Consider the following 11,879-nt stretch of genomic DNA (forward strand, 5'->3'; position numbering starts at 1 on the left):
GAGGAAGCCACCACTTCCCCTCATCACAGAATGCACTTGCTGTCCCCAGAATGGACACTCCCGTCCTTCACAGGGCACATCTGTTCCTTCCTTATCCATCTGGCAGCCTCGTCCTCATTCCTGGACAAGCAGAATCTCCCAGAGTTCCTTGTCTTCTTCTTGCTGCTCCCTTGGGTGCACTCATATGGATACTAGGTGGCCTGTCTTCCCACCATTCAGAGAACAAGGAGCTCGTGAGCTCCCTGGACACAGCACCCGGAAAACTAAGTACTCAAGCAAATGGATGGATAAATGTCACCACCCTGGGCCTCAAGTGGAGTCGCCACAGAAACCTAGGTCCCAGTTTGGTCCCAGTCAGCTGAAAATTGGCTGAAATGCTGGAAGCTGAGCCAGTGCAGAGGAAACCTACAGCTCAGTTGACTGACTCTGCTTTAAGGCCAGACTCACCCAGGGCGAGACAGGAACTCCCCTGCAATGGAAAGCCTGGCTCAGAGCTTGCTGGGTTGCACGGCTCACCTCTCAGCTCAGACCCTAGGTGCTGGAAGCAAGTCCAGACATTTTACCAGTTACAATTGGGAAATCTAGGTGAAGAGTACACAGAACCTGTTTTAGCTTTACAACTTCCTGTGAACCTTAGTTCAAAATAACAAGCTAAAGTCTGGTACAGTGAGGATCAATGCAATACTCCAGAGAAAGGTATCAGTTCATATATGTACTGAGAACCTTTGAAACAAAGTTGTCTGAAAAAAGGAATGGGGATGGTTTACTGCACTAGCCCCTGGGGCCAGGCTGTTGCCCATAGCCCCAGCCCCCAAGGCTGGGCAGTGTCACTAGTGAGTGAGGGGCCAGCTCTGGGGTCAGACTGCCTGGATTCAAACCCAACCTGAATGCTTTCTTACTTACATGATCTTGGACAAGCTATTTCATCTATTTATAAATCTCCACTTTTGCATCCAAAAAATGTAGTTAAGATCCCAATAGACTTCACTGGCAATTGTTGACTTTTTTTTAAGTGAGTACAACCTGCAAATGGTCCACATCCCAAAGGAGTGCCAACTTGCAGGTAATGGCTGGCTGGTGCTCCATCTTTCATAGCACTGAGGATGGAGGATCCCAATTCCCCAGGCTGTCCACTGGCTCTGATCTCGCCATACCTGACAGCTCTCACCACCAGTTACAACCCTTCCAGACTCGCACTGACTTGGAAGAATCAGAGAGGCAGACACATATTTGAGAAAGTTGAGGCTGTTGCCCTTAGTAAGGGCCTAAAGCTTCATTAATGGATGTCTGGTAAACTTTCCGGACATTGGCAGCCATTAAAGCCCAGTGATGTTTTTTTTAAGAATATAAGTTTCTAGAAGAGGAAATCTGTAAGATGGTCTGAGGGGTCAGTGCCAGCTTAGCCTTGCCCCACAGCACAACCTGACAACACAAACTGCAGCATTACCCATCGTGCAAAAGAAAGAGCAAAAACATCTTCTCAGCTTCTATGCAATGCCAGTTTGTAAGGATCAGTTATTATTCATTTAAAGATTGGCACAAATATAAAAAATAAGCGGCTGAGATGAATATAAAGGCTGAAATGCTTTTTTTCCCCATAACAAAAACCACTGCAATATTTTCCAAACTTGGAGGAAAAAATTCAATTTACTGAGATATGGCAGAAAACATGTCTGAGGTGCGTTTTTCACAGCTGGTTCACACATGCAATGAGTCCAGATGACACAAATGGCTCTTGTCTCAAGTGGCTCTTGCAGGAGCCCAAGGCTGGCTCTGTCACTCTGCAAGGACATCCCTCCCCAAGCACTGGGGTGGGATTGATCAATTGGCAAGCTAAGGGACTGCCACGAAAAGCCAAAAATATTTAAGAAACCCAGTAGGGTCTGCAGTGTTTGAAATGAAGTAGTTTTTATTCTTCAGCAACTACCCAGATGACCCCCAGAGGTTCCAACAGGACAGTAACAATCCACCCTGCAGCTTTACTTCATGAAGGATGGTGAAATAAAATCTATCATCTGAAGATCAGGCCTCAGCCCTGTGTGAGCCGGCCTCGGGGAGGAGAGGAGGGGACTGCTGCGGAGGCGATGCTGTGAACATGGCGCAGATGTGGAGCAATGGAGACACAGCCAATCAGGGCTGACAGATCATCTGCACAGCGCACCAAGTCCCCATAGCTCTGAGCCAAGTCGTTTAGAAGGGATTCAGGCCACTGCATTGTTCTCGCAGAGGAGCAGCCAGTGTGCGCCCTCCAGCTCACCAGGGCTGGCTAACCATGCAGCAATTTCATGACAGTTTCTGCCAGATATTTCCTGTTATCTTACTTTGTCTCCAAATCCACCTAAAGTTCACACTGGTGTCCCCAGTGACTAAGAAAGGCTTTGTGCTCACTTTTAACTGTAGTTTATCCTGTTATGCAAAATAATTCAAACAAGATAAGAAAACAACACTACAGAATCTTAGGATTGGCTGAGGGCTTTGTCCCAATTCCTCTTTACATGAAAATCCTGTTGCCACACACACACACAAAAGCCAGCTGAGGCTGAACAGCTTCTAGGATCCCCGCATGACTCGTGAGGAAACTGCAGCTCCAATTCAACAGGCGCCAGGCCCAAGCCCAAGCCCACAAGGCAAGCATCCTGTTAGAGGGCAGTTTGGGGCTGGAGTGGGTGTTCCATATGCTTTTTTTGCTCCAACTCTTTGCTTAGTCTGTGCTGGGGCTGAAACTCATACATCATTGCATTTATGATCTTGCAAGACTGAAAACAACATAAAAAAACATGCTTTTCTTTTTTTTAAAGTTTTTCCCAACGAGGTTTTGCAATCTATTTTTTAAATTAATTTATTCCTTTAGGAAGATTCACATTGGAAAGACAGGAGAATTATCAGTTGCCTAATGCACATCATTAATGGAAAGTAGGTATTTGAAGAGTATTAGTAATTAAGTCCATGAACTCCTTCCTCAGATTTTTCATCCTGACCCTGTGTGCCCCGCCCAATGGATGACAGCTGGTCCACAGCGGGACTCCCCAGGAAGAATCCACTCTGACTGTGTGCTCTGCTATCCAGAAGCAGTGAGCCAGGCCTCTGAAACACTGCTTTTCTGCATCAAAGACCTCCTTGTCTATTGTAGAAAAATGTTGCAACCTTGCCAGGAGCCATGGCAGAAGTATCTTCAAGCTGACCACAAAGCATGAGGCCAGCTCTACTCTCAAGACATCAGTCCTTCTGCATCCCCCTCACCAAGTCACACATACTGCAGTCACAGAAAGGACTCTGACACAGATCAAGTCCAGAGGCAGAGCCTGGGGTCTAATCCCATGGCTACCCCTGTGAAACTGAAAATCACAAGATGGGATGGCAAGGAACCCCTAACATACAGGGCACTTTCAGAGGCATGGCAGGGATGGGCCGTACAATCTGTCTGGGAGGAAGGGAGCTGCTGTGACACCACAGATCTGATGGGGTAAAAGAGATGGTCACAGGATCTGCAGACATCAATGTGAGATAATGTAGAACATCTGGAACCTAAGTGCACATTATTATGCAAGTGAAACTTAAAATGGCATTCTTAATCCTGTTTGTCCAGTCATAATGGACCTATGATCACATTCAGGCATCACATCTCAGCTGGACAGCCAGTCACCAGCTTCGTGAAGCCCAAATGCGTTGCTGTAAAAGAGCTCTACCCACGTGAGCAAACGTCTTCCCTCACCCTGCTAAGTCCAGGAAGCAATAAAACGAAAACTACCAAAGAGAAAAGACAGGTCAGTTACTGTACTTAGCTCCAGCTATATAACAGAAGTAGACCCTGGCATCAACTTCAAGAAAAAAATAAAAAATAGTTTAAATATTCTCATTTCAAAATGTTGATGTTCTGCTTTCCTAAGGCACAGTTAAGAGGCCCCAGAGAAAAACTGGTAACGCTGAGGGGTGTGCCCTGGAAACGACGTGTCTGTGTCGCCGTGCAGCAGTGACGGGAGGTGTCACTCCAAGGCAGCCAGCTGCTCAATGGCACAGCGGACTTTCTTTGCAGTTTCTTCAAATTCTTTCTGCTTATTGTTGGTTTCTTTTGCCTGGAAATAAAGAATACACACGTGAAACTGAAGCTCTAGGCATGCTTGGATAGGGATGCCCAGCTATATGGGGTAAATATTCTCATTCACTTCCAAGGCCTCTTTTTTTGGGGGGGGGGGGGGCTACACCATGCAACCAGGGATCTTGGTTCCCCAACAGGGATCAAATCCTGGCTCCCAGGCCTAACCATCAGACTGCCAGGGAATTCCCCTCAAATGCCTCTTCTCATCTGAGCTGCCTCACAATAATTTTAACAGAAGACACTGATCGATAGCTTCGCTTGTACTGTACCATTCTACCTGCTCCACACACGCTAGCTTACTTACCGCTCCATGTCCCATGAGGTAGACGCCACCTTTATCTCCATTATACAGAAGAGGAAGCCGAGGTCCAGAGCACCATTCAGCTCAGGGTTACCCGCTAGTCTGTGGCAGAGCCCTACTCTTCCCCACTACCCTACATTGCTTCTGAAGCTTCCACAGAAAAGTCCACAGCTCTCCTCTCCTCCCTGGCAAGCATCAGCTTTCTCCTAAAACAGAAAATCTGCCACCTGAAGTTGCTCTTTGAATCTGGCTTCCAATCTTTCATTCTGCCAAGCGCTCTCTCCACAGGGACAAATGACAATCACGTCAGCAAATCCAGAAAGCTCTTTCCCAAATTCATTCTACTTGATTTCTCTGCCATATTAAAAAACAAACAATAGGTTTTTATTGGGTTAAATAAGAAAAACAACAGAGGTAACTTTTTTCAAAGGAGGGTGGTGGATGCAGCAGCAGGAGCACAGAGCACACGGTGTGCTACCGGGTCAGACCCCAAGCCCCAGCTCTTCCTTGGCCGCACACCAGCCAGCACCCACGTGGCTGCCTGACCAGTCAGTGGTCCTTCAAACTGACCGGCAGCATCTCAATTAAATATAGGGTCTCATTAATTCAGAGAATCACGACAGACAACACTCGTTCCTTGTTTTCAGTATTTGTAAACTGCAACATGTAATTATCTCACCTGGATAAATGTCTGTCTTAAAACTGTGCACTGCAATCCCATTGCTAATTTAGTAAATGGTTTAAAAGATCAGCTCCCAACCTTATTTCCTATCAGAGAACAGACAAGGTCTGCATGCCAGCCCACCTCCAGGAGCGATGTACTCTAGATGGTTCATCCTGGAGCTCTAGCAGGAAGCAGATGGGCCTCTGGTTACACTCATTCCCTGCACTTGGCTCTGACCCCAAACCTTACTGTCCACATCCACTTACAAGCATATGCCCATAAGGAAACAAGAGGACCTGAATTTTTGTATCAGGGATATATTATTTGCAACAAACCTCACAACTGGGTGTCACTAGAGCAGCCCTATCCAACAGAATTTTTTGCAATGATGAAAATGTTCAATTGTCTGCACAGTTCAATAAAGTAATCACTGGCCATATGTAGCTACTGAGCAGATAAAATGCCACTAGTGAAACTGAATTTTATTTGATTTTCTTTTTATTGGCTGCACCACAAGACTAGCAGGACCTTAGTTCCCTGACCAGATATCAAATCTGTGCCCCTTGCAGTAGAAGTGCAGAGTCCTAACCACTGGACCAATAGGGAATTTCCCCAAATATACACATTTAAAAATGATCTGGAAGGAAATACACCAGTTAATGGTGGTTTCCATCGGCATGGGGGTGAAGCTTTTGGTTCTTCCTTACAAAAGCTTTATATTTTATACTGATAGTTTATTACTTTATAATTAATCAAGGTAATAAAAACAAATGCATAGACTTTAAAGTATTTTGACTTCAGGTGAACAAAAAAGCAGTTGCAAAATAGAAGCAAACCATTTTCTTCCAATCTCCCCACTTTTCTCCTGGGTGTTTACACCTGGTTCTGATCTGGTTCTGCCCCCACTGCTGACACCAAGATAAGGGAGGCCCAGCATCTCCTGGGTCTCCTCCTCCAGTCCTCCTAAGCCACCTTCCTCAATAGGTTAACTACCTTCTTCCATCAGATTACAGGATCACAAGCACTCAATTTTCTAGGACTGGACTGTGACAACTGTAGTGTCTGTCTTCCTATTTGTTTCAACTACCAAAACATCTTTGTCTTTCTCAGAGATGCACAATCTGGCTGCAATCTCACTGTACTCTCCTTAACATTCCTCCCATGCGCACAGACATAGCTTTCCAACAACTGTTCTCAAAGTACACAAGCTGGTCTTTCTTTCACTTTGAACAGGGCTGGCAAAATATGCCCTGTGGGACACATCCAATCAGCCCATGGCCTGTTCTTAACCCAGTGCCAAGAATGCTTTATGTTTTTAAATATTTGTGGGGAAAAAACGAACAAAGAATAATTTCTAGGGCTTCCCTGGCAGTCTAGTGGTTAAGAATCCACCCTGCAAGGGACACCAGTTCGCTTCCTGGTCCCAGAAGACCCCACATGCTGAGGAGTAACTAAGCCCATGGGCCACAATGACCAGACCTAGAGCCTGGCTCCACAAGCCCCTGCAGCGAGAGGCCCCTGCCCCACAACCACAGAGTAGCCTTCACCTCCTGCAGCTGGGAAGAGCCCGAGTGCAGCAACAAGGCTCACCACGGCCACAAAGTAAAATGAGTAAGTAAATATTTTTTTAAAAAAGGAATATCTAACAGAAACTCTGTGGCCCATGATGGCTAAACACTTAACATCTGTGGCACTTCACAGAAAATGAACTGACCCCTAACCTCAAAGGCCCTCTCTAGCCCTCCTCCTAATTCCAACACAGCAGTTCCCAAAACCTTCACTGAATACATAGCTTTACTGACCACTGACTTCTCGCTTCTTGAAAAACTTTTCGATTTTGTCCTTAGCATTTAAAAAGTACCATATTAGACAGAATTATGTATATTGATCTCTAAAAAAGAACATGATTTTCAAGTTGAAAAGGATCTCAGAAACCATGGGGGTCTATCCTCCATTTTATAGGCAGGAAACTATGATCAAGACTGGTCTAAATTCACAAAGTCTGTGAGTGGCAGAGGCAAGTGTTATGTCTGGACTCCCTGCCCAGGGCTTTGCTAAAAAGAAATTAAATACCTGAATATTTATTCTTCGTAAAGCTACCAGATTTAGCACATAAAGAGAGAGGATGCTCAGTTAAATGTGAACATCTTATAAACAAGTAATTTTTTAGTAAACACCCACATAAAATGTGAGATATATTAAAAAATTATTCCTTGTGTACCTGAAATTCAGACTTAACTGGGAGTCCTGGTTTTCTCTGGCAACCTTACTTCTCTACAGCCCAGGCTGTTTGGGAGCTGCTTCTTTAACTCATGGTTTCACTCTCCCAATAACCTAGTTTACCTGTGCAAGAGTCAAAGTTTGCCTGCAAAGATCCCTTCAAGGTCCAGTAGGACTGGCACTATTTTCTCCCAATACACATAACGCTCCTTCCTGACACACTCTCTACTCTGTGTCTCCAAACCCTCTGTTCTCACCTCTGCTAACACATGAACACACTCTGTATAAAGGAGCTACCATCTGAGTTGTCACTGAAGGCAGGAATGCCAGCCTAGTCCTCATATGTCCCACCACCAGAGGTAACCACACACTGAGGGCACCTCTACTCAGGGCATGCATTTTTTTCTGATTGTACAACCCCAAGGTGACAGTCTAGGTCATATGCTTTTCTGTCCTTTTATATCTTCACACACATATCTGAGGGGTTTAGAAAGTGCTGAGGAAAAGCATCTATGCAGTGTTTGTGAGGGACCAGGAGTTCAGTACTAAAGATGCTGAACAGGATTTGCTCTTGGTTCTTATTTCCAGTGATACATACGATTTTGTTCTTGGTTCTTTCTTTATCCAGTTTCAAAAATTCACTGAGGGTTAATTCTTCAAACTGCTTCTTGACAGAAAGGAAAGCACAACCAGATGAATGCTTTTTATGTTCTTCTCTAGAAAAAACAATACACGAGCATGTCAACAGAGACAGTGAAGTAAAGGGAGAAGAGTTCATTACCACCAGTCTCCCTCCCCACCTCAGAGACACACGCTGCTCTGCTTCAGGAGCAGAGTATGAATTCTGAAGTGGATGGAACCAGTACCCAGACCCACATTCCCACATACCTCATCTCAGCATCTTCTTGGTCTGTGGACACCCCCCATTCCCCTCCTATGGCTGTTATATTCTATCTGGAGTCCTTTAGCAAGCAGTAGGAAAAGCATTACAGGGTGTAAATCTAAAGGTACCACATGTTAAAGCCCTTAAAAATCATCCAGGAACCGTTTGCAGTTATCTCATTTTATTGGACTTATTACATAATCTATTGGTTCAGAGAAAGGGCACTACTGGCCTGGTTTCTCCAGTGAATTCTTGTGCCTATACTACCATTCTCTCCAGTGGGAATTATCCCTGCATAGCAGACTGCACTAGAACCAGAACAGTCTGGGGACTTCCTGGTGGTCCAGTGGTTAGGACTCTGCACTTTCATTGCTGAGGGCCCAGGTTCAATTCCTCATTAGGGAACTTAAGATCCCACAAGCTACTTGATGAAGCCAAAAAGAACAAACAACCACAACAACAACCCAGAACAATCTGGAAGAAACACACAGCCACACAAATTCCAAGAGGACAGCCAATAGTAACTATATAATCTGAAAACATTACAGCACTTGGAAATCCACTCCCAAGAATACAACCAGTATTTCTCCACTGATCCCTGGTATGATCACCATGCCATCCCAGTCAATACCGGGTCACAAGAGCAAACACGTTACTAAAAAAACAGTAATACTCTTCCTGCCAAGACGACAAACAACTCCAGAGATTCTCTAGGGCAAAAAAATTCAAGTTGTGGAAGCTACTGATTCTGATGGGGGAAAAAAATGGGAGGGGAAAAATGGGGTATTACATTACAGGAAGACAGCTGCTGTCTGTATGAATATATGCACACACGCAGGCACACACACATAAACTAGACGCGAAGAACAAAATCCAAAACAACAGAGTGTACACTTTAAGGTGTGGTTTTTCTGCTGTATGAATGATAGTCCAGATAATAAAGCTTCAGATTTAAAAACTCTAAAACAGGAAAGGCACCTGGACAGCTCTAGGTCACAGCAGGATCTGCTCCAGCATTCTAACTTAAAAGGTATCAAGAACCCACAGGAAAATGCCTTTCTTTAACATCCACCCAGAAGGATATTCCGCCAAATCGGGTTGGATTAGGTTGAAAGCATCACCCAAGTGCCAGCAGCAGACTCATCCATGACAATAACTGTTTAGGGCACATAGGAGGTTGGAAAGCTGACGCTCTTTCACTAATCCTTCAAAATTCATGGTTTGTTGTTGTTGTTTTTTTTTTTGGAGGAGCCCAACACAAAACAAAAGGTCCCGATGGAACTGAGGCACCCACGAAGCCCAGTGAGGCCGGCCTGCGGGACTTACATAGGGTCGTCATCTGGTTCCCAGCCTTCCAACTCCTTGAAGCAGAAGAAACACTGAGCCAAGTCGGGCTCGTTCTCAGTGGGACAGTGGATGAAGCCTGCCGCGGCCATCTGCAAGGGAGAACTCAGCTCAGGCCCCAGCGCGGAGGAGGGGGCCCACAGAGGGCCCGGAGCCCGCGGGAGAGGTCGTCCCGGGCCTGGAAGCCCACAGCAGGGTTGGGACCCGAGGGAGAGGTCGCCCCGGGCCCGGAAGTCCACAGAAAGGCCGGAGCCCGAGGGAGAGGTCACTCACAGCCTAGAAGCCCACAGAAGGATTGGAGTCCGACGGAAACGTCGCCCCGGGCCCAAAAGCCACGGAAGGGTTGGAGTCCGCGGGACCGGTCGCCTCAGGACGGGGGCGGGACTCTTGGGGCGGGGAGGACCCGGGGACTCAGGGAGGTCTTACCCGCTCCGGGGTGCAGGCGCAGCCCTCTAAGAAAGGCCAGTTCTTAAACGTGGAGACGCGGTGGTCCTTGAGGTAGAGCTGCCAGGCCGGAGGCAAAGACTGGGCACCCATCCCGCCGCCGCCGAGCGGTGCCGCGATTCAAATCCAGCGGTTGACGGCCTCCGCGAGGCATGTCGGGAACGCGCCTCCCGCTGCCTTCTGGGAAGTGGGAAGCTGTGTGGCGCGGGGCATGCTGGGAGTCGTAGTCCTCTCGCGGCGTGACTCCGCAGCTGCTCATTCGCCACCGAGCGAACCACGCCCCGCGCTTACTACTTGCTAAGAGTGGTGGGAACAGAAGCTGGGGATGTGCTGAAGCCTCCGTGATAGTTTCAGGGAGTGGCCCCTGCGAGCACGAATGGATTAAGCTCTTTCAGCCTGCAAACTCTATTGGTTTTGTGGGTACCCCATTCCTGAAACCGTTAGTCCTAGCTTCCCCAGGCGTTGTACTGGCCAGATTGGAATATGTGCTGAGGCCCGTCCATCTAGAAGGCATGCATCATCCGGGGAAAAGGTGACAGTCACATAGATGAAGTCTACAGCTTAACCTCCACCCTTGCTGCAGTGAGCTGTTCACTCTTTTGTCAAGTCTTTTATCGAATCTTTTCATTGACTTCTTGGAGATGCAGAAATTCATCCTTGTCACTTTGTTCTTCCCTTTCCACCAGAATTCCTCAGGAGTTAGATATCTCTTCTAAGTCCTGAGGACAGTTCTTCTCTCTTCAAGAAAATCAGAGATACCAAAGGAACATTTCATGCAAAGATGAGCTCGATAAAGGACAGAAATGGTATGGACCTAACAGAAGCAGAAGATATTAAGAAGAGGTGGCAAGAATACACAGAAGAACTGTACAAAAAAGATCTTCACGACCCAAATAATCACGATGGTGTGATCACTGACCTAGAGCCAGACATCATGGGATGTGAAGTCAAGTGGGCCTTAGAAAGCATCACTACGAACAAAGCTAGTGGAGGTGATGGAATTCCAGTTGAACTATTCCAAATCCTGAAAGATGATGCTGTGAAAGTGCTGCACTCAATATGCCAGCAAATTTGGAAAACTCAGCAGTGGCCACAGGACTGGAAAAGGTCAGTTTTCATTCCAATCCCAAAGAAAGGCAATGCCAAAGAATGCTCAAACTACCGCACAATTGCACTCATCTCACACGCTAGTAAAGTAATGCTCAGAATTCTCCAAGCCAGGCTTCAGCAATATGTGAACCGTGAACTTCCTGATGTTCAAGCTGGTTTTAGAAAAGGCAGAGGAACCAGAGATCAAATTGCCAACATCCGCTGGATCATAGAAAAAGCAAGAGAGTTCCAGAAAAACATCTATTTCTGCTTTATTGACTATGCCAAAGCCTTTGACTGTGTGGATCACAATAAACTGTGGAAAATTCTTCAAGAGATGGGAATAGCAGACCACCTGATCTGCCTCTTGACAAATTTGTATGCAGGTCAGGAAGCAACAGTTAGAACTGGACATGGAACAACAGACTGCTTTCAAATAGGAAAAGGAGTTCGTCAAGGCTGTATACTGTCACCCTGTTTATTTAACTTATATGCAGAGTACATCATGAGAAATGCTGGACTGGAAGAAACACAAGCTGGAATCAAGATTGCCAGGAGAAATATCAATAACCTCAGATATGCAGATGACACCACCCTTATGGCAGAAAGTGAAGAGGAACTCAAAAGCCTCTTGATGAAAGTGAAAGTGGAAAGTGAACAAGTTGGCTTAAAGCTCAACATTCAGAAAACGAAGATCATGGCATCCGGTCCCACCACTTCATGGGAAATAGATGGGAAAACAGTGGAAACAGTGTCAGACTTTATTTTTCTGGGCTCCAAAATCACTACAGATGGTGATTACAGCCATGAAATTAAAAGACGCTTACTCCTTGGAAGG

General features: G+C 46.1%; 1 protein-coding gene across 1 annotated transcript; it reads right to left on the bottom strand.

The window, feature by feature from the left end:
• Positions 1 to 2,813: 2,813 nt before the first annotated feature.
• Positions 2,814 to 10,119, bottom strand: BIRC5 (baculoviral IAP repeat containing 5). Its single transcript, XM_027518388.1, has 4 exons — positions 9,935 to 10,119; positions 9,491 to 9,600; positions 7,880 to 7,997; positions 2,814 to 4,073 (listed from the first exon to the last, which is right to left on the bottom strand). The coding sequence occupies exons 1-4, from the start codon at positions 10,043 to 10,045 to the stop codon at positions 3,984 to 3,986; spliced, it is 429 nt and encodes a 142-aa protein (XP_027374189.1). The 5' UTR covers positions 10,046 to 10,119; the 3' UTR covers positions 2,814 to 3,983.
• Between the last annotated feature and the right edge of the window lie 1,760 nt (positions 10,120 to 11,879).

The sequence above is a fragment of the Bos indicus x Bos taurus genome, chromosome 19 (genome assembly GCF_003369695.1).
Source record: "Bos indicus x Bos taurus breed Angus x Brahman F1 hybrid chromosome 19, Bos_hybrid_MaternalHap_v2.0, whole genome shotgun sequence".
NCBI classification, from domain to species: Eukaryota; Metazoa; Chordata; class Mammalia; order Artiodactyla; family Bovidae; genus Bos; species Bos indicus x Bos taurus.